The sequence below is a fragment of the Talpa europaea genome, assembly GCF_964194135.1.
Source record: "Talpa europaea genome assembly, chromosome: 15".
In the NCBI taxonomy this organism is placed as follows: Eukaryota; Metazoa; Chordata; class Mammalia; order Eulipotyphla; family Talpidae; genus Talpa; species Talpa europaea.
In genome coordinates this window covers 60233453-60255183 of record NC_140083.1, presented here as the reverse complement: position 1 = coordinate 60255183, position 21731 = coordinate 60233453, and the positions used below count along the sequence as shown (strand labels likewise).

Here is a 21731-nt window from a genome sequence, read left to right as displayed (position 1 = left end):
AAACTTCACTATTACAGAAATTCATGAAATTTAACTTACCGAGATTAAGGATAGTCTTTCCTTCTCAGATACAACAGCTGTTTGGGAAAACCCAGCCTTTTGCATCTTCACCCTGATTGAGCAGTCCTGGGTCTGCTCATTTCTAGCTGTAGAACTTGGAGCAGAATCCCTCAGTAAACCTGGACTTCTGTGTCCTCATGCGTACCACTCTTCAAAATACTGCCTAACATCTGGCTGAAGAGCAAATCTCGGGTGTTACAATTCATGTAGTTAGGCCTAAACCTCACCCTCACAGAGCCTCAGTGGGACTCAGAAGCAGGACTGCAACACCAAATAGAAATAGGGTCTAAACCCCATTCCAGTGGTTTAGGTTTGCTTTTCAAAGCTGGGAGCTCACTGGGGTTGATGAAGATGGTGATGTAACTGGGTGATGTAACTGCTTAGGGAGACATAACAAATCTGTATACACAGATGATTCTAATAAGTGAGCTGCTCACCTGGGGGAGCTGTGTGTTGTCAGCAGCAGATTGGGCTTCGGGTATTTCTTATCTTTTGCTGGGATAGACTAGTAAGTCATGCAGACACTGCCGTATTGACACAAATGATCTCCTCACATCTATAAATGGGCATAATAGTACCTCACAGGATAGTGTGAGAATTAAATGACCTAATGCAAGTCACTGTTAAAATATATATGCTAGCTGATTCTTATTTCTATACTTATTTTCAGCACTAGTTGAAATTTTGGATCTTTTTTTTTTTTTTTTTGCCAGTGTTATTTTAAAGCAAATAAGAATCTCATGCTTTGCTTCCCTGTGATTTCAGTTGTCACCCAAATTGCCAAAATATTTGAATAAGGTGTGATTTATTAGAATCTTTTTTTGCAAGTGAAGTTCATGGTAATTATGCTAGCATACCAAATAATGTTTAGAAAACAAATAGTGACATCTTGTGGCCTTTGAGCAATATGCTTGATTTTAAATCAACATCAACAGCCATAGTGTATAAAAATCTGAACACCTCGTACTGGTGAGGGGGGAGATACATACTTCTGGGTTTGCAATTTTACATGTGTTTCTTGTCCTCACTAGAATTAGAACATGAAAAAATACCCTTTGAAGAAATACCCATGTAGATGCTTGTGTATATTGAAGTGCATAGAAATATGTTAAGAGGCTATAAAGAAACCAGCATTATCCTTTATTAGGATATTATAAAATATGATGTGGATTCATATTACTTGCTAGACACATTACTGATATTCCAATATTTTATTAAACATAGAAATACTGCTCTTATTTCACATGAAGCAATGTTTTTATTGTCTGTTATAAATATCATCAGTGAATAATTACTTTTGTTCTGAATGTTTGTTATGAAAATGAGTAGCATTTTATTTTTTTTTAAAAGATTTATATAAGAACCAAGGTACAGGCAAGATGTGTGGGAGGGTAAGAGGATTCACCAGAGACAGAGTGCGGAACAGAACAGGCAGACTAACTGAAATACACTGCTGAGGGGAGCAGGAGGCGAGACAGGAGAGGTCTGCCGCACCATGTGGGTTGCTCCACGGCCAGTGGGGATCGAACCAGCATTGCAGAGGCTGCAGACAACTTCATAACGCTATGCTCAACTGCCTGCACCACCAGGGAGGCCCAAAATGAGTAGCATTTTGAAGAAAATAATTCTTCATGAGTTGTAGATGTACTCTTCCAAATGTTTTACTTGGCTTTTTGCTGTACCTTGAAATGGAACTCATGCCTGTCTTCAAACCAATACACACATGTGATTTAAATACAATGGTCTTTGCTTTGAAAATCTTCAGAATTATCAGCTACTTAATTAAAATATGCTTTCAGGGGATACATATTATAAAACTTAGGATGAACTCTCCTCCCCACTGTTTGCTTCTTACTTCGCCTGCCCTTCTTGTAGCCTTAATTCAGCAATCACATTTCTAGGGTTCCTTTTGTTTTGTATGACTTTACATTATTGAAATCAGCCAGAATTTCTTTCTCCTTCTCCCTTATTTTGCTTAGCATAATCCCCTCCAGTTCCATCCATATTGTTGCAAATGGCAAGATTTCATTTTTTATATATAGCTGAGTAGTATTCCATTGTGTATACATACCACAGTTTCTTTATCTGCTCAGCTGTCATTTGGACCCTTAGGTTGTTTCCACAATTTGGCTGTTGTAAGTAGTGCTACAGTCAACATTGGAGTGCATATACCCCTTCCATTTAGAGTTGTTGTATCCTTCCACTCGACTTAGATACCTAGGAGTGGAATTGCTGGATCATATGGTAGATCTATTTTTAATATTTTGAGGCACTTCCATACTGTTTTCCACAGAGGCTGGACCAGTCTACATTCTCACCAAAGTACAAGGTTCCTTTCTCTCTACATCTTCACCTACACTTGTTTCAGGTCTGTTTGATGTGGGCCATTTTCACAGGTGTGAGGAGGTATCTCATTGTGGTTTTGATTTGCACTTCCCTGAGAAGTGACAATGAGTATTTTCTCATGTGGCCACTGGCCATCTGTATATCTTTGGAGAAGTGGCTATCATTTTTTGATTGGGTTGTTTTGTCCAATTGTATCAAGTTCTTGATCTTGAGTATTAGCTCCTTGTCACATGTATGATATGTAAATATTTTTTTCCCACTCAGCAGGGTGTATTTTCATTTTAATGATACTTTCTTTTACTCTACAGAAGCTTTGTAGCTTGATGTAGATACATTTGCTTACTTCATTTGTGTTTCTTTTGCCCTGTTGTGTCCCCAGTGGAGTGTTTACCTATGTTTTCTTTGGTGTATTTTATGGCTTCATGTTTTCCATCCAAAACTTAGTACAGTTTGAGTCAATTTTCGTATATGGTGTGAGAGAGTGGTCTGCTTTCATTCTTTCACATACATGTTCAGTTTTCCCAAACTTGTTGAAGAGACTTTTCTTTCTCCATAGTATGCTCTTAGCTCCTTTGTCATAAATCAACTATCCATTTAAGTCTGAGTTTTTTTCTGGTAAACGCCTACCTTCTAAAAGCACTGGGCTATATACCATCAATGATACTGCCTTGTTACTTTACGAAGTAATGGTTATTTTTCCCTTTACTTGTTCATTCAGTTATCCTTTATGCCATAAATACCTTCACTGTAACATATTATAAAAAGATTTACAGAACCCAAAGTTTACAATACTGCTTGAAAAATAAGGTCATCAATGCCTAATAAAATTAATATATTGATGTGTATTGATTGACAAGTATACCCAGGCCAGAACATTTTTGGGAACCTGATAAATGTAACACTGTATAAGAGACCTTGATAATTGTCAGGTTTAGGTGATCTGCCTGTCTTGTCTCTTAGCTGTACAACACGAGGTCCCATGAATCAACGCCCCCCCCCCCCAGCCCCAGTATTACCAACTTTGAGCACATTACTGAGAATATTGGAGTTCCCAGGACCATCATATGGCGTGCCTTTTCATTCTCTAAATTAGCTCGACATGGTATTACATGCTCAGTGGATAAGCACGTTCAGAATTATTAGTCTGTTAAACTAATGTGTACCTCTTTCCTTCCTATAGCCCCAGTTGCTCCAGAAATCACTTCTGTGGAGTATTTCAACAGCCTGTTATATATCAGTTGGACCTACGGGGATGACACCACTGACCTCTCCCATTCTAGAATGTTGCACTGGATGGTTGTTGCTGAAGGAAAGAAGAAAATTAAAAAGAGTGTATGTTTTCTTGAATCCTAATATTATGCAATTGTCCATTAGTTTGCATGAATTATCGAAAATTATTAAGCAAACACTGAAACATTAAACAAATATTAGTATTGTTTTAGGCTTGAAGAATAGAGAGTGAACAAAAATTAAATTCTTCCTTTCATAAGGCTTACCTTTTAATCTTTAATAGTTGCAACTATTGATTTGTAGTTAAGACTATGAGTTGACCTGTTTTTCAGGATGCCAAACAATTTCAAGAAAATCATAGGTAATATATACAGGTATATTCTCTATCCCCAACATCTACATATTTGGGTACATTGAAAATATGATTTCTTTTGTCCTGGTTTATTAACCTTTTTACCATTATATCAGTTATGACCCTTAGGTCCTAACTAAACTAGTATAATAAAACTAAACTAGTATAATAAAAATATAAACAAAAAAGATATCACCTCAAGGAAAATCAAAGCACATCTCCTCACACTAGCCCAGGACTTACAGGCCATCTCTTCTGTCAGGGACCATCCATGGGTCCAGGCTCTCTCTGTCTTATTGCTCCATCTATAACTATGCTAGTCTTTATCTGCACAGCTGAACCATCATCATCACAGCTGTGTTCCAGGAAGTGACGAAGAGGGAACATGCAAGCCCACCACTTACAGGGTGTGACTTCCACTTATAACCCATTAGTCATAATCATCACATGGTCAACTCTAGCTAGAGGGTGACTGGGAAATAGTCTTTTGTTAAGAAGCCAGGTGTCTACAGACATGACTGGGTTTCTTCTGCTCTTCTAAATAGAGCTGAGCAGTGATCATATCAGTAGTTACCCAATGGCTGCCTTTTCTAAAATTTGTTGTGAATATGAAGAAAAATAACACGATCAGGGAATTAATTGCAATTTTTTCTAATGTGGACTGTGTATGTTGAGGATTACCTTGCACTTGCCTCAGTTGCAGAATTTATATCATTTTCAGAGGAATAACACATTCATAAGGTGCAGTCCAGTCTGGAGTGCAGCACAGAACTGAGAGCAGTGTCTGCTATAGTCCTCCAGTTACCTGGGTGGCATTCTAGTTCAAGGTATCAGAAACTTGAACTCTCAATTTAATAATCTTGCAGGTAACACGCAATGTCATGACTGCAATTCTCAGCCTGCCTCCCGGAGATATCTACAACCTCTCAGTAACCGCTTGCACTGAGAGAGGAAGCAATACTTCCACGCTCCAGCTGGTCAAGCTAGGTAAGACTAGGGTGGGGGTATGTGTGGGCAGGCAGTCATGTTGGAGACAGAATGCTTGCATCTCTTGGTTTAGTGTGGCCTTCTTGAATCAAAGAAACAACAGAGAAAAGCTTACTCTCTTTTATATGCCAAAATGCACATTTTTATATTTCTTATAAGACATTTTATACTATCAGAAGAGTGTGTCATCCGGATATAAGTTTCTGTGAGTGAAATGTTCACTGCTGGGAATGTCCACCATTCACAGAAGGTTAGAGGAACCAAGGGGACTTAGGATTTTAGCAGTCAAAGGACCTTCGAGTTTATGTAGTGCCATATTTTTTACTCTATTAGGTATCATTCCCTTTCTATGTAAATGCTATGCAATGCCATCTTTAATACTTACATTGAAATTCATAGATGAAATGGTCCACATACTAATTTTTAAGTTGACATGTCCTCATTCTAATATAAAATCAAGATAACACAAAATTTTACACAATACTATGATTCTCTATATGTTCAGATATTGCTGTTCTAAAAGTCGTAATGAAATTACCTGGTGCTTACACATAATTAAAATACTAAGGTTAAATTTACAAGAAGGATCAATAGTTCCTCTATGCAAATCATGTAAAAATAAGCAAAGAAATGAACAAATTCTATTGATTAATAATAGCTAGCAAGCATTGATATAAGCTGAACCTAGAATAAAATATAGGATGATAGTATTGGTACTAAGAGACCAGATGTATTTTCATATGATTAGAGAAAGAAGAAAATAACCTTAATTAAAGGTCACATGCAAGAAAAAAATGTGGATAAAGAAAATACAATATTCTTGAAAAAGAGCTACAATGTACAGTGTAATGTAAAGTAAGTCTTTGTTGTGAAATACAACTAGAAAGTTACACTGTGTAAAACAAAATGCATTTTCTCCATTGACCAATTACCATATGTTGAGGTATACATTTAGTTTCTGGTACTTAAAGTGTCAGTCTCCTATCAGGTAGCCTAGTAAAGAAGTTGTGTGATCGTCTTGGGAGAAGTGTCGGCAAGAGTTCCATCCCGAAAATAAATGCTCTTCAACACATGAATGTCACAGCAAAGAGCTTATCTTTATATTTTGAAAGAAGTGTATAATATGGCGGTAAAAAATACCACCCAAATATGTAATGCATTACTGTTGAGACGTCTGCTAATTTATCCTCTGAGTCTATTCATAAGTTACAGATGACCACTTATTACATGTGTTCACATGTGCAACTGTAAGTACAGGATGATTCAGCTTAAATATCCTGGAAAGCATGGTTAACAGTGCCATATTTTTAAAAAGACTTAGAATTCAAAATAAGCAAGTCACACTCATTCCTTAATTTACCCAATAGTTGCATTTCTCTAAATTTTGGTACATAAGCACTGAGTTATTGTTGTATTTCATGTGTGCCATATCAAAACTAAAATCTTGCACCAAAACCCCTCAAAATTAAATTAACTGGAAATTCACGATGTATCAGAATTTTTTAGTATTTTTCAGTATTTTTAAACAGCATCAGTATTTTTAAACAGCATCAGCATTTTTAAGTAGCATCTTAATTTCAGTATTTTCAGTATTTTTAAATAGCATCTTAATTTCATCTAAGTATACTTGTTAACAACTCTCTTCTAAATTATCTTAATTTCTTGGAAGAAAATTCCAGTATTATTATAGGATAAAATAGTTACATTTCTATTTGTAGTGAATTTAGTCTGGTGTAACATTAGAAAGTTATGTGGGATGTAGCACATAGGGCAATTTTTCTGATTGGCTCTTTCTAGATCATTGCAGCATATCTAGCATTTCTGTTCCTTGCCTACATGAGTCCAGTTACCAGCCTCCCTTGTCACTGATTACTAAAAACAGTGCTGCAAGTTTCTGAGCGCCCTCAAGAGGGCGGTACTGCTATTGTTGAGAACCACAAGTAGAGTTTAATTTTTCACTCACTGCAGGTAATCTGCAGTTACTCCCTAATTACTCCATTATCTTGGATCTTGTCCTCTGTGAATATAAACATCAGTCCAAAATTTGTTTCCAAGTAATTAAAATTACCCATATTCCTATGCCTTCATTATTACAGTTAGGGTTAATTGTTCACGTCCTAGCTACATTCTCCAACTCACTAGGTTTATGTGTCTCTTAAAGTGTAGACTCAGAAGTGGTCTCACCTATAGCATTCAGTGGGCCTATTCTGTGCCTCATTGTCATTTTTATGGGACACTGTGGATGTGTGATCAGGAGTTTGGGTCATGAACTGGTACAGTTATACCTACACACATAGGAGTGTAGTAAGCCTGTGGTCATTTCCAAATTTATCATGAGATTATGAACCCCTGTATCTTTCGCTTGATAAACAGGACTACTTAAACCACTTTAGAAACTTCCCATAAACTTTTCAGGAGGAGAAGAAGACAAGTTTCCATAGAAATGATTTCTGGTGAATTATAATTCTTGGAAGTCAATAGTTTTCCTTGTTGGTATCTTATTATCAGGTGGAATAATGCCTTTATGCTATTTACCTCTGAAAATAGAATTTGAAGCAGAATATTAAACCTAGGATCTAAACTGATTGGGGTAACACTCAGTAAGCTAATTGGCCTAACATACCCAGTTAGTTGGGCTAACCTCCAACGAGTTAGGTTAGCTCCCAATTAGTTAGTTGGACTAACCCCCTAGGTAGTTGGGCTAAACCCCCAGTTCAATTTCTCTGTGACAGAGGCCTCTTTAGAGTGGCTCCATTTGCCGTCATGAAAGGCAGGATTTCTATCTATGGAAAGAAACCAGACTACTGATGAATTCAGCTTAAATTAATTCAAGATGGCGAGTGCAAGGGTAGAGAGCCCTCCAAACACTTCCCAAGAATTTCAACTATTACATTATCAGTGAACATCCTTGGAAAACATGTACCACCAGTGGTGCTGTTTGCAGGGCATTGAGCCAGTCTTCCCCTTATGAATTTTAGGTTGCCAGCATTTTCATGGCACTGTGGTGGTATGTGGTGACAGCTCTCCTTGGCAGTCAGTATAAATGCCAATCAAATCTGCCCTAAAACTTGTCATCTTTGGTCCGTATGTGACTGTGTCTTCAACCAGCAGCCAGTTCTATCTTCTGGTCAGGATGGAACTATCTAGAACTCTGGGTCAGCTTTAGGGGCATTTGATAAGTCTTCATCGTAGAATCAGATTTCCACCCTGAAAAAAAATGAAACAGGAACAAGACATGTTGGACACTAAATAGCTCCACAGTAATGTAATACCCATTCATTCATGTAATGGATAAATGAATTATTTTTTATACTGAGAACTTTTTAAGGTCTTCTCAGATGCCAAACTAGTTGCAGTCATGAGCCCTCATTTTCTGTTCACATCGAGCCTGTGAGCTAGTGAGGGAAGAGGTGGTAAGGACTTTCAGAACATTGAAATAAGGTGTCGTGGTGCAGCATGATTATGCAGTAATTGTTTTCTCTGAGGAAATGGTCAAGACTGAGATTTGAAAGGATCAGCCTTGTAAAAGTTGGGAGAGAGCTTGCTTGGGCAGAGTGAAGAGGCAGAGGCCACATTATATAGGATTCATTGGGCATGGAGTTGAGATTTTTATTTTGAGTGCAATGAGATACCATTTAGAGAATTTTAAATAATATGACATTTAAAATAATCCCTTTGGCTGCTCAAGGGAGAAAGACTTGTTCATCAAAATTAAGGTAGAGAGACCATTAGAGGATCTTTAATCTTAGTTTTTGAAATAACATTCTAATTCACATAAGTGCCTTGGGAAATGATGGTAACTTGGACTAAAGTGGTAGGAATGGAGATGGAGAAAAGTGAGCAGAATTCAGGAGCAATTCTGGAGGGCGTGTCCTCAGAACTTCCTGGTAGGGTAAAATAGGAAAGGAAGAATGACTCTTAGGCTTTCATCTTGAGAAAGAAGGCTGGACAGGGGTGCATTTCACTGAAATGAAAAGACTAGGGTGAGATGAGAATCAAGGATACTTTCTTGGGCCTAAAATAAATTGCATCCAAGTAAGCCATCAAGTAAAGAGATTCTTGATAAATGTGTCAAGTTTAGGGGAGCCCTCTGGGCTGGAAATGGCAGTGTGGGAATGTGATTGCAAAGCTTGATGAAGTCACCAAGTAGTAAGTAGAAATAGCCTTGGATCTGGTGTGAAGCACCACTCTGGCAGCTAAGATTGAGAGGAAAAGAAAGCGCCAGCAGAGAAAATGGGAAGAACAGCAAATGAAGTGACAGAAAACCCAAAACTAGCATGTGTGCACCACTGTTGTCAAACTTCTGCTTTATCCTGCCCTGTTCTGGCAGCTTGCAGATAGGAAATCAGATAACTTCGGTGCTAGGAGAGATTTGGAAACAATTTAGTGCAACATCCTCATTTGAGCAAACTGGGATCTACAGAACTTTGTCCTACTTTATACTTTGTTAAGCTTGAATGTAGAAACAATTCAGTACTTTTTCTGCATTAGCTGCTTATGTTTCCCTGAATTGGGGTGTACTTCTAAACTTTTAATTTTTCTATTTACACATTGAACAGGGTAATGTGGAGCCTCATACCCATCCCTGCAGCTTCCTTCCTGTTTTTGATTTGGGTGTTGGTGACACTGACTTAATTTTCTTACTGTCAGTCATGACAACTTTTGTATAGATTAGAAATCTTTTAACCCTAATTTGACTATAGATAAAGAATCCACATACATCTAGATGTTAATCATTCGGGAGATATTACAATCTGCTCATGCTTTCTCAATTCAGTACAATAATTCAGTAATACAAGCAATTATATATATTTGGATGTGATATAATTTATGAATTTATAAAGGCCCAGCCACTACATGGTACTGTCCTTCATGGTCTTACTTCCAGTTTATGTCAAGTCAGTGAACCTACAAGTTAGGAATAGCTGCTTGACACATGCAGTTCTTATTCTGGGTAAGAAGAGTTAAGTGCTGTGATTTCTAGAATACTAGGCTATAAAGTACCTCTCCCTAATCTCTCCTTCCCCTTCTTGAATCCTCTCTTATTATCTCATTATCCTCTTTACCCAACCAAAAAAAAAATATGACTAAGAATGTGAATACATTGTGCCAATTAATAGCTTAAAGAGAAGGAAAGGAACATGGATGAATGAATGCTTAGAAGGGAGCGAGGAAGGTGAGTAATAAACAATGTGTTCATACTGTGTCCAATCAGTTGGAAGAAAGTTAATAAAATAATTAAGGGTGCTATATATGAATTCATTCTGTCAGCCAGCAAATGTTTATTTAGTATTTACTATGTTCTCCACGATAATCTAAGGGCTGAAGCTACAGAAATCAACCAACTGGCAGAATCTCTCCCCTCATCCTAGTAGAGAAAAAGATGAAAACATTAGGCTGTAAGTTGTCAAATGGTGATTAAGGAGAAAAATTAAGCAGGACAGGAGAATGTGGCATGGGGGCACAGATGCAATTTTTGTAAGGGAGCTGGGAGAGCTTCACTGTGAAGGTGGTGCTTCAGTCCAGACTTGAAGGAGGTGAGGGTGTGAGTTCAGCAAGTAGCTGGGAGGACATTCAATAGGCAGAGGGAAACCATGCAGAGCGTCAGAAGCACCAACACCCGGGAGGATGATTGGAAAGCCAGGAAAACAGAGTTACTGAAGTGAAATGAGCCAGAGGAAGAGGTGGATAAGAGGGCGGGGAGGAAACATGGGAACAGAAGAAACATTTTACTTCAATACGATGCTCCACTGGTTAATGACATGACGGTGTTCAGAGGGTCACTTTGGTGAGAACAGACATGGAAGGTAAAGCAGGAAACCTGTTAGATGGGCCGATCCTAATCTCCCCCTTCTCCAGGATCGCAGTTTACACCAGTTGTGGTCAGTTAAAAGCTGGTCACCCCCTTTAGCTGTCTTTTCTTCTCCCACAGTATTCCAGTTTGGACTCTTGCTAAGTGGCATGGTCACCTTAAAATCAGGAAGCTATTTCATCCAGCCAGATGAGAGATGATACTTGCTTGTAGCTGGTGACAGAAAATTTATTTTGAAGGTGGAGCTGAGAAAATCTTAAGAGTTTTGGTTGTTTCATTCTTTGGTGAATGAAAAATCCAAGTACATGCCAAGAGCTGGAGCCTGGGCAACTGGAAGGACTGAGGTGCTGTTGATTGAATTGAGGATGATTATGGGAGAGGCAGGTTTGGGCAGAAGACCAGAAGTTCAGGTTTGGATATATCAGCATTTGAAGTCGCCTAATGAACTTTAGAAAACAGATACTGAGTAGGTGGCTAGATAAGGCAGCGTGGGATATGGAGAGTTTAGTCTGGTAATGGGGCGGTGGTTGGGAAGCAGACTTGATGAGTATATTAGGAAATAAAAAGGGCTATCCAAGAGCTAGCCCACAGGCACTCTAAGAAGTGAAAGTGGTAAAAAGGAAGCAACAGAGCTTCCAAAGAAGTGACCCGTGAAGTAAGCAGCAGTACAGAAAAGTGTGATCTTCTGAGAGCAGAGCAAAGAAGGGCCCTCAAGGAGCAGATACTGACCTGCCGGTGCCCACTGGTAAGTCAAGGTGAAGAATGAGGATTAACTGAGGATCTTAGCAACCAGAAGCCACTGGAGATCTGGACAGGAGGCCTTCCGGGGAGTATTAAGGAAGTTAAAGGAGTTTGAAAGTGAAAAACTGAAGATAGAATAACAGAACTTTTGATTAGTGCTCTTAGAATGAGCAGAGAAAAGGAGCAGGAGCTGAAGGATGAAAGGATTCCAGAATTGTGATGTGTTTACTTGGTTTTTGTTTTGCTTTCAAGTGGGTAGAAGAAGACATCTTGTCGATAGGCTGTTCAGAATAACAATAGAGCAGGGAAATGGCTGTTGCAGCATAGAGTTGAGACTTGAGACACTGGTGGCTTTGACGGGTGGGTAGTCAGTGCAGGGGGTGGCTGTAGACTGGGGGAAACTGGACTAAAACATATCAAGACATTCACATGAGGGAGGGATGATGGGAGTTTGCAGATGATTCATCCTATCGACGTCTTATAAACCAGCATGTTCTTCAGGGTTCCACTGCTGTGTCACTCTTGTATGGACCCGCGTGCTAAGCTTCCCCTTGCAAGCTTGGCTTTCTGGGTTTGGCTGCCTGGCTTGCCACAGTTTTCTGTTTCTCAGGCTGACACAAATTGATCACATGCCTTAATAATGTGGCTGTCCCATTTCTCACTGTGGTCTTCTGAGTTTCACTACAATTTACCAATTGTCTGGCGTTTGGGCACTTCCTTAAAAGCGTATCTCCTGCCCACCAGAATGTGGTTTGCAAGTCTTTCTCCAATATGCTAGAAGAATCAGGATGATGACTGTGATATTGGCATGGATAGAAGTATATGAACAAGTGCTCACTTAGGGAAATAGGTCTCTGCGCAAAGAAACTTTGCAGGGGGCCTCATCAGCCCCAGCTGGGAAATAGAAACACATGGAAGGCTCCCTGTTTATAGGCAGTAGCTGGGTATAGCAAGGATCCTTACATTGGGTATAGAGGTTTGGCTTGGTCTCACAAGCAAAATGGATCACTTTAGAAAAGTGGCTCAGACCTATTCAATTGCCTCATCTGTAAAACTAGGGTCTGAACGAATTTAGGTCCTTAATTTTCCTTCATGTTTTAGGATTTACTCTTACCTGAACTCAGAGTAAAGGCAACAAGATTAATAATACAAGGAGTCGTGATGTCTGCTAAGAATTGTGCAGTAAATAACTTCTATTTAATATAAAATATTAAGAAAAAATACTTATTCCTGGAACCATAAAAGGAGGAAGTCAAATATTTCATTTTGAAACTAAACAATGATAAATGAGAATGTCCTCTGAAAATAATCTACCAATCATTAGAAGTTACTTGAGCTGGTAAAACCATGAATGTACTAGGTCACTCATAGAAGGGTTACTGCATTTGCTGTCATTAAAGCCTAAAGAACTTAATTAAAATGTACTGGAAATCACAGGTATTTCTAATTTCTGAGATAATTTTGGAAATCACAGGTATTTCTAATTTCTGAGATAATTTTGTTTTGTTTATGAAAGGGGCTTAATTATAATTAAATGCTAAATGCTTGCCTGAATGTTTTCTATATTTTCCATTGTTAAATGTTCTATTTACTTATTAAATGCAGTTAGAAAAGAATCTAACATTAGCAAGAGAACAGGTTAACAACATCTTATGTGACTTAATATAAATTTCCCTTTTCTTAATTTCATTGTGCATCAATCTGACCCTGAGTAATTTCTCTACCTCTCTTCTTTCAAATGGTACTTTGTTTTACAGATGTTCCTTTGGCCACGTTGTACATAATTAATACAGCTTACACTGCTTAGATTAGAGTTTCCTTTGGCCAAATTGAGTATAAATTACATAACTTATTCTATATAATGTAGACTTGCCTGATTTAAGGGACATTAAAATTGATTTAGAAGATTTACCATCTAACATAGATGGTAAGGACCATCCTTTGTACATGAAGAGGATGCTAGAAAATTATCATCAGAGGCTGAGCATTGAATATAGATGTTACCATGTTGAACACTTTTAACAATATTTTCTTACTGCCTTCCCCTTATCATCAATGTCACACATTTGTGAAATGATGGGCCAAGTTGACGTAGAAAATAAAAGCAGAATGGAAGTAGTTGACCCTTATGGATATAATGTTGGCCTCATTAACATCATTCTTTTGGCAACTAGCATGGGTCACATTAAAATAAAAAGTGATATAATAACAGAGAAAGATGGATTTTTAGATATTATTCTATTCAGCTGTCAGACTGTTATACCTGACTCCCTTTGGGATTCCCTAGGAAGAGATTTGCTGCCAGCTTGGAGAGTAAGAATCAGACACTAGCTCATTCTTCACCTAAGGTTACTTTCCTCCCGGGAGATCCAGGGTAACAGCTTGAGCCTCTCATAATCCCATCTAAATTACATGGTAGAGATAGCTTTACAGCTTTTCACCTTCCCCATGTTCTCTGCCTGGTACTTGATTTCCTTATAAAATTAGTTTGGGTTCCCAGTTCAAGAAAGAACACAAGAAGTGAGGAGAAAAAGAAGTAGCCAAGTAGTTGATTATATAGCACAGCAATGTTTGAAAACTTTTAGAGCGTGTTCAAAAGCAAGCCCTCTATAATTTGGTGAAAGTAGTATATCTGTCTCCTTTAACATATCAATAAGTTCTCAGATCATGGGCTCTGAAATTATTTTGATGAAAAGGAAATCTGACATTACTCTGCAGAGGGATTTTGAAGTTAAGACTTTGTCATTTAGAGAAAAAAGACTTTACAATGGAAAAACAAATTTAAAAAATGTCATTTGGAAGGATGGAAAGTGATGAGATGTTCTATAACCAATTTCTACTTGATTCTTCACACCATGTAAAGTTACCTTCTGTACAATATTTTATTTTTTTAAGATTTATTTATTTACTTATTTATTTATACAAGCACTGCGTACAGTCAGAAGCGCGGGAGGGTGAGAGAATTCATCAGAGCCAGAGCGGGGAGCAGAGCAGGCAGAAGGACCAAAGTACACTGCTGAGGGGAGCAGCGGGTGGCAGGAGAGTTCTGTGTGCCATGTGGGACCCTCCTCCGGTGGCCGGGGAGCGGCAGGGGATCGAACCGGAGCCGCAGAGGCTGCGGGCAGCTTTGCAACCCAGCACTCAACTGCTGCGCCACCGGGGAGGCCCTGTACATTATTTTAAAACCTACTTACTGTTCATGACATTAATGAGGTCATCCTAACCATCTCCTTTGAGCTAGACTTTGCTACTTTGAGACTGTATTAGTTGGCTAGGGCTGACGTAACAAAGCACCAGAAATTGGATTGCTTCAATAGCAGCAGAGATTTCCTCACAGTCCCAAAGACCAAGATCAAGGAGTTAGCAGGTTGTTTCTCCCAAGACACCTCTCTGGCTTTCAGATGACCCCTTCCAACCCTATCCTTAGTCTTTTTTCTGTCCCCATTCCTCCTGGGTGTCTCTTTGTCCAAATTTCCTCTTTATATAAGGATGATGCCCCAGAAGCCGCATTTTAACTTTATCACCTCTTGAACGGCCTTGTCTCCAAGTATCGTCACACTCTGAGGTATTGAGGAACCAGCTATTTAACATACAAATTTAGAAAGACACAATTCAGCCCTCAACAGAGATAGAAACCAGTCAAAAGTCTGTATCATTTTATTCTCTATCACATAAAATTACCTAAACAATATTTTATTGTTTTGGACCTGATACTAGGAAACATGAATTATCTAACTCTTCCTAGCCATGGAGCTGAGCTAACCTTACTTGTCGCAAGAAAGGGGACCTCTCCAACCAGCTTGTGCCAAGAATCTGTAGATTTCTGCTCTGTCAAACAGGAAGGGTGTTTTCTAAGCCAATGGTGTCCAGTGGAAATGTCAGGAGAGCTCCATGGGTAATTTTAAATGTTCTAGTAGCCACATTACTAAATAGAAAAAAAAAAAAAGAGTGAAATTGAGTCTAATAGGCTTCATTTGACCAAATATAGCTAGAGTAGTCTGATTCAAACATATGACTAGTATGAAGAATTACTGACGAGAGGCTTTTGTTCTTGTTTCATGCTAAATCTTGCATCCCAACTTTGTATTATATACCTGCAGCATTTCTCAGTTTGGCCAACCCATGTTTCAGGTTCACAGTGGCTGCATGTGGCTGGCAGTGACTGTGCTGTACACTGCAGTTCTAATACATTCCCTGGCACAGGTGTTGTCCCGAATGGTGAAAGTTATAAGGCCCTCCCAACCCCATAACACCTCTACTTACGAAGTACTGTAATAACTTTTGTTTCCTTTGGAAGCAAAGTGAAGTTTCTCCCTGATATAGCTAGGGAAAAAATAGACCTGTCAGAGACATCAATAGTCTGCCAGAGGAGACAAACAAATAATGTGGGTCATTCAGGTGAGCAGGAAACACTGTCAAGAGAAACCAAAAGGAAGATCTGTGACAAAGAGCAAGGCCAAGGAGGTTGGCAGGCAGCTCCATTGAAAAACTTGGGTTCAGACACTGCTCACTGGGTACCGGAGGAACTCGAGAGAAAGGCAATGCCTGAAGGAGATTAGGAGAGATTCAGGAAGAGGGGAACAAGACAGCAGACCAGTTCCTAGAAATGGGGATCAGGCTGGGGCCTGGTCTCAGGCCAACTAGGCCAGACTCGATGACAGGAAATGAACATGAAGAGGCCCAGACAGCATGATTTACTTAACTATGGATTAATTTATTGATCAAGATACAATGTCGAAAAGAATGAAATAAATCAGTCCTCTAACATTTTTTTCAGTCATCTAGTCTCCTCTCATCAATCTTTTTCATAAAGAATTTTATCTATTGAGCTTGACCCTTCTGAATTTAGACTATTGTTTCAAGAAGCGTCTCCTCAGACTAAATTACTCCAAATAGCCTCCTAAGGAAGGCAGGTTGTTGGCTAAGTGCCAGGCAGAGTCTGCACATTAGCTGAGCACAGTATTCCATTGTGTCTGTGCACCACTTTGTTTTCTCTGCCTTTTAAGTAAAGATTTTCCTTCCTCATCCAGAAAGTTCTTTATCATCAGGGCTGGGCTAGCTCCACTGCAGATGACACAAAAGCTATTAATAGATAATGTCTATAATAATGCTGAACTGAAAAAAACAGAAGTGTTCCAAAAGAGAAGTATAAATGGAAAGGGGGAGAGGGGCAGAGTAGCCTGCATTTCAACTTAGATGACTGTTTTTATAAAAGGATATATTTCAAAAGCAATATAAAATCGTTGTGGTCCTTCTTACCTATATTTGGAATGTTTGCCCATTTTATCCTGCTGACAAGTGAAAGAATATGTTAAAATTTAATTTTTTTTTTTTTTTGCTCAGAACCAGCTCCTCCAAAATCCCTTTTTGCAGTGAATAAAACCCAGACTTCAGTGACTTTGCTGTGGGTGGAAGAGGGGGTGGCTGATTTCTTCGAAGTCGTCTGTCAGCAAATTGGTTCTAGCCAGGAAACAAAACTCCAGGTGCTGTATGCTTTGATTTTCCATTTCTGAGTCACTTTTGATTAAGGCTAATTATCTGAGCAAGACAAAATCTTCTGTTTCTGTGACCTGCAGAAAATGAAAACTGTTCATGTGTTCTCTTGTGTTCTGGTGATAGAAATGAACCCAGTGCTTAGATCAAGTACCAAAGATGTTTCAAGAACCTGTTTGCCAAATCCCAAGGTTTATTTTTATCATTCTATTTCTCTTTTGTCCCCAATCCTTATCCATTCCAGGGCAAACTGAAGAATTGGAGTGGTTCATTTTCCTATTGGTCATTGAATTGATCAAGGGGATGAAGACCCGGCCATGTAAAATATAATTTAACAAATGTAAACTGACTGCCTGTTACATGCAAGGCTTTGATTAGAACACAAATGGTAGAATGAATATTTGCCTTCCAAAAGCTTTTTCACTTAATCGTAAATGTTGCAATAATATGGAAAGAATGAAAACAAAAGCAAAAACCACAAGAGAAATGCATGTTATTGAGAGAATGTAAAAAGAGAATGTTATCCATGTCTAATTAGTAAGGAGGACACTTCTGTTTGGGAAAATGAGGGCTGATAGAAGTGATTGCTTAAGGCTGTAGAATCACAAATGGAGGATAGGTTGAAGACTGCGCTGCTCACCAGGTGAAATGAGCAGGATAAGCAAAGGCACCAGAAAAAAAAAAAATCACAGCTGGACGCAGAAGGAAAAGGGCAAGCTTGTGAACTATGTCACAAAACACAGTGCAGAGACTAATACTGTGAATGTGAATAGTTGATGCTTTTTATTTAATGAAATTCATGAGATTGAGAAGAAAAGATTTCTAGGAGCACAGATCACTTCATTCTGAGTGTCAAGGTCATTTGCTTTGATTCTGGTCCCTTTTTAATATTTGCCTATAAACTTAATCTCTTCTTTGATCAGTACTGAACAGCTGGATCTTTTTTCTAAGAATCCTTTTTGAAAATAACTGCTCTGCCAGAGGCAGGTTTTATTCTCTGCAACTGCGGTGCTGCCTTCTTTTAAGAAAACAATGATTAGACAGTTTCTCACAACAACTGAGTTCTGCTAGCAAAAGTCTTTCCTTAGACTCATTCTTTTATAGGAGAGTGAGAGATGAGAGTGGAAATAAATTCCGATGCCTCCCATCTGTTTAGGCAAGGGTGCTTCAGATCCTTGTTTTGAAAAGATTGTTACCCTGGCTCATCAGTTAGTAGTATTTCTCTCTAATCCGACCATGGCCCACTGAATTAACACCTTGTCCTACTCAAGGATAGGTTCCATTTTTAAATGTATTTAATTTTTGATTGAGGCAACATTGGTTTATGACATTGTGTAGGTTTTAGAAGTCCTACTTCACACCTCTTCAAATGTATTACCATATCACACCTACCACCAAAGTTCTAATAACCACCCATCATCATCCAGTCAACCTCCTCCACCCATTCCTCCCATCCTACCTCCTTTCTTTCCAGAAACTAATGTGTCAGAATCCCAGGGTTTACTTTTATTTGGTGTTTCTTGTTTGTTTTGTTTCTTATAGTCCACTATAAATAAATCATCCATTATTTGTCTTTCTCCTGACTTTTTTGCTTAGCATAATCCCCTCAAGGTCCATCTGTGTTGACACAATTGGCATCTTTTTTTTTTCCATGTTTTGATATGTATTTTTATTTCCCTGCAGTTTTCACTTATCAAGAACAAGTAACAGGGAAAGTTGTCTGAACTAGTGCATAAACAAACATTCTGAAACACCACTACACGTATCTAATTTACAAGAACCGTATAAAAAAAGTCACTAAAACACTACACTATGAAGGTGTCCAACGTTTACAGTCAGACTTTTTCCGACCCGTTACTTCCTTGTAGCCACAGGAGAACTCTCCAAAATTGAAAAGACAATCTTGCCACAACCCTCCCCCCTCCCAACACCTGGGATGGCTCGATAGCTAGACTTCCAATAATTATTGCAATGATATAATGCAATACATACCTGGTAAAAGATCCTTTATGTGGTGTGTTACAGTTTTAAAGCCAGTTAAAATACAATTGGCATCTTTTTTTATAGCTTAGCAGTATTTGATGGTGTGTTTATGTGTGTATATGCATATATATACAGATATACACATATCACGTGTGTGAATATATATATATATATATATACACACACATCACATATTCTTAATCCACAACTCTTTGTTATTGGCCATTTAGGGTGTTTCCATGTCTTGACTATTGTGAATAGCACTGCAGTAAACACAGGGGCACATGTATCTTTTCAAGTCGGTGGTTTCGTATTCTTTGGATATAAAGATAGGCAAAATGCATATGAAAAAATATTTATTGTCACTTAGTAGTAGGCAAATGCAAACCAAAACCACAAAGATACATCAACTTTTAGGTATGATAATTGCCTATATTTGAACTTGCAGTAATGGACTTAATGTAGTGTGTGCACTTTGATTCTCAATGGTAAACACTATTATAGTACAATGTTACCTCAAAGTTAAATTAAAAGTAAATGAAATCACTGAGCAAGAATTTATTTAAAAAGAGGCAAGAAACTGTGGTGCTGAGGATGAGGATATGGAGAAAAAGGAACCCTTGTACACTCTTGGTGGGAGTGTTAATGAGTCTAATGATTATGAAAAACAATATGGAGTTTCCTCAAAAAACTGAAATAGAACTACCTAATGACCTGATCATTCCACTCTAGGTACCTAGTCAGGGGATAATAGCAAATGTTTTCGATAACACAGTCACTATGTCATTGGTAGACACTACCTAAAAGCTGACAATACAGCCCTTAATATATAGAGCTGCTACAAATGAAGGAGATAAAGACCAACAAACCAAATATTTCATAGAAAGTAAACACAAAAGACTCTTACTCATGAAAACATTATCAACTTTCATGACATGACATTTGTCATGACAGAAATGCAGTAAAACTACAATGAAGTACAGTTTTCACTAATAAGATTGAAATAGCTCCAAGAGTTTGCAGCTATACAGTGTTGGAAGGTGTGTAGGGAAACAGGCATTGTCACACTTTGATAGTACAGAGATAACTTGGAAAGTGTCTAGGGAGGACAGTTTGTCAGGAGCTTTCAAACTTAACAAATACATAGCATTTTGACCCAACAAGTCAACTGCTTGGTATATTTGTGTATATATTCACTTGTGTGCACATGCTATATTCACACATGTCCATGCACACACAGGTTTTACATATGAAGATGTGATACATCACACACATATTGAGTGTGTGCATATACCTGTGTTCCCAAATTTATGTAATGACATTCACTGTAGCATTTTGTATTAGCAAAAAAAAGGGAAGACCTCTAAACCTTTACCGATAGGGACCTGATTATGTCAATAAAGTAAGTCCTTTCAATGGATTTCTATGTAGCCTTTAAAAAACAACTTTACCTGTACCTATCTGGGATAGAGCAGCAAAATACACTGATAACTATGGTAAAAAAATGAGCAGAACCATTGTCACTTAAGATTTTCTTTTTTAGCTATGTCTAATATGTTTAAATAGCCATAAAATATGGAAAGAAAATACCTTCACAACAGTGATGACTTCCATATACAAAAATTGGGCTAGTAGAGACAGATGGAAATTTATTTTTTACTGTTACCCTTTTTTGTATTTGAAATATTTTATTCTGTCCATGTATTATCTACTCTGTGAAAAATAATTTAGAAAACAAACTCGATGAAGATAACATAATATAAATCTTGTTTCCTGCATCTCCAGGAACCCATCTCTGTTTCTTCTCATGTCGTGACCATCTCCAGCCTCCTTCCTGCCACTGCCTACAACTGTAGTGTCACCAGCTTTAGCCACGACAGCCCCAGTGTCCCCACCTTCATAGCTGTCTCAACAATGGGTAACTACATGCTCTGGTAGAACCTGGTATCTTTGGAAGTTCTGTCTTTCAAATTTTTTTATGTAAAAACTTCAAGTTTGGGTTTCAAAGTTCTCAATTTTAATCCCAAACTGCTGTTACCAGCTGTATCTCAGAGAAAGATATTGACTCTCTGGACCTTTGTTTTTTCATCTGTAAAATTGGAATAATACATACCTTGCTGAATTGTTTTGAAACCTAGAAATAAAAGACATGAAGCCCTAGAACTAGAATATGCTATCTAGATGCTAGTTGTTATCAACTTCATCCATATCATCCTCCTCTGTGGTTGCCCTGTTATCCTAATCAACTCAGGTTCATCTGTGCTGTCTATATAGCCTCCCTTAGCTGTGCTTGAAGAGTTTATGACAGCACTAATTACTGAGTCAAAGAAGGAGTTTCCAATCTAGTAGAAAGTATGAGTGGGGAAATTAGAAATTGAAGTGTTAGCAGGCAAGAGGAGGACTATCCCAGGTCCTCCAATCCCGCCTGCTCTAAATGGGTTCTGCCATCCGCTGCATCAAGACAAAACATACTGCAGTGCATAAGACCTTCAATAGAAAATAACTTTAATATATTGTGCAGTAAAGAGAAGAAAAAGAATATGGTTAAAATAGATGCCAGTTAAACACCTAAAATTACCCATCCCCTCCTGGGTAAATGCCCAGCCAAACAGGGTTGGCCCAATGTAGGACCACTTAAGCCCACAAGTATAAGGCACCTTCTGGTCCTGACCCATAAGAAAGGGGCACAAGGGACCCCAGATATCTGGAAAAAAATAACAAAATCAA

General features: G+C 38.3%; 1 protein-coding gene across 2 annotated transcripts in view; it reads left to right on the top strand.

Annotated features, from left to right (window-relative positions):
• The window catches only part of PTPRO (protein tyrosine phosphatase receptor type O), a gene marked incomplete at both ends in the record, with an annotated part of 223204 nt that overhangs the window by 162585 nt on the left and 38888 nt on the right, over positions 1-21731 (top strand). For both annotated transcript variants that reach the window (XM_084255654.1, XM_084255653.1), the window contains 4 exons: positions 3587-3738; positions 4855-4975; positions 16872-17011; positions 20790-20922. In XM_084255654.1, the coding sequence (XP_084111780.1) occupies positions 3587-3738; positions 4855-4975; positions 16872-17011; positions 20790-20922 (546 nt within the window). The remainder of the gene's footprint in view (positions 1-3586; positions 3739-4854; positions 4976-16871; positions 17012-20789; positions 20923-21731) is intronic.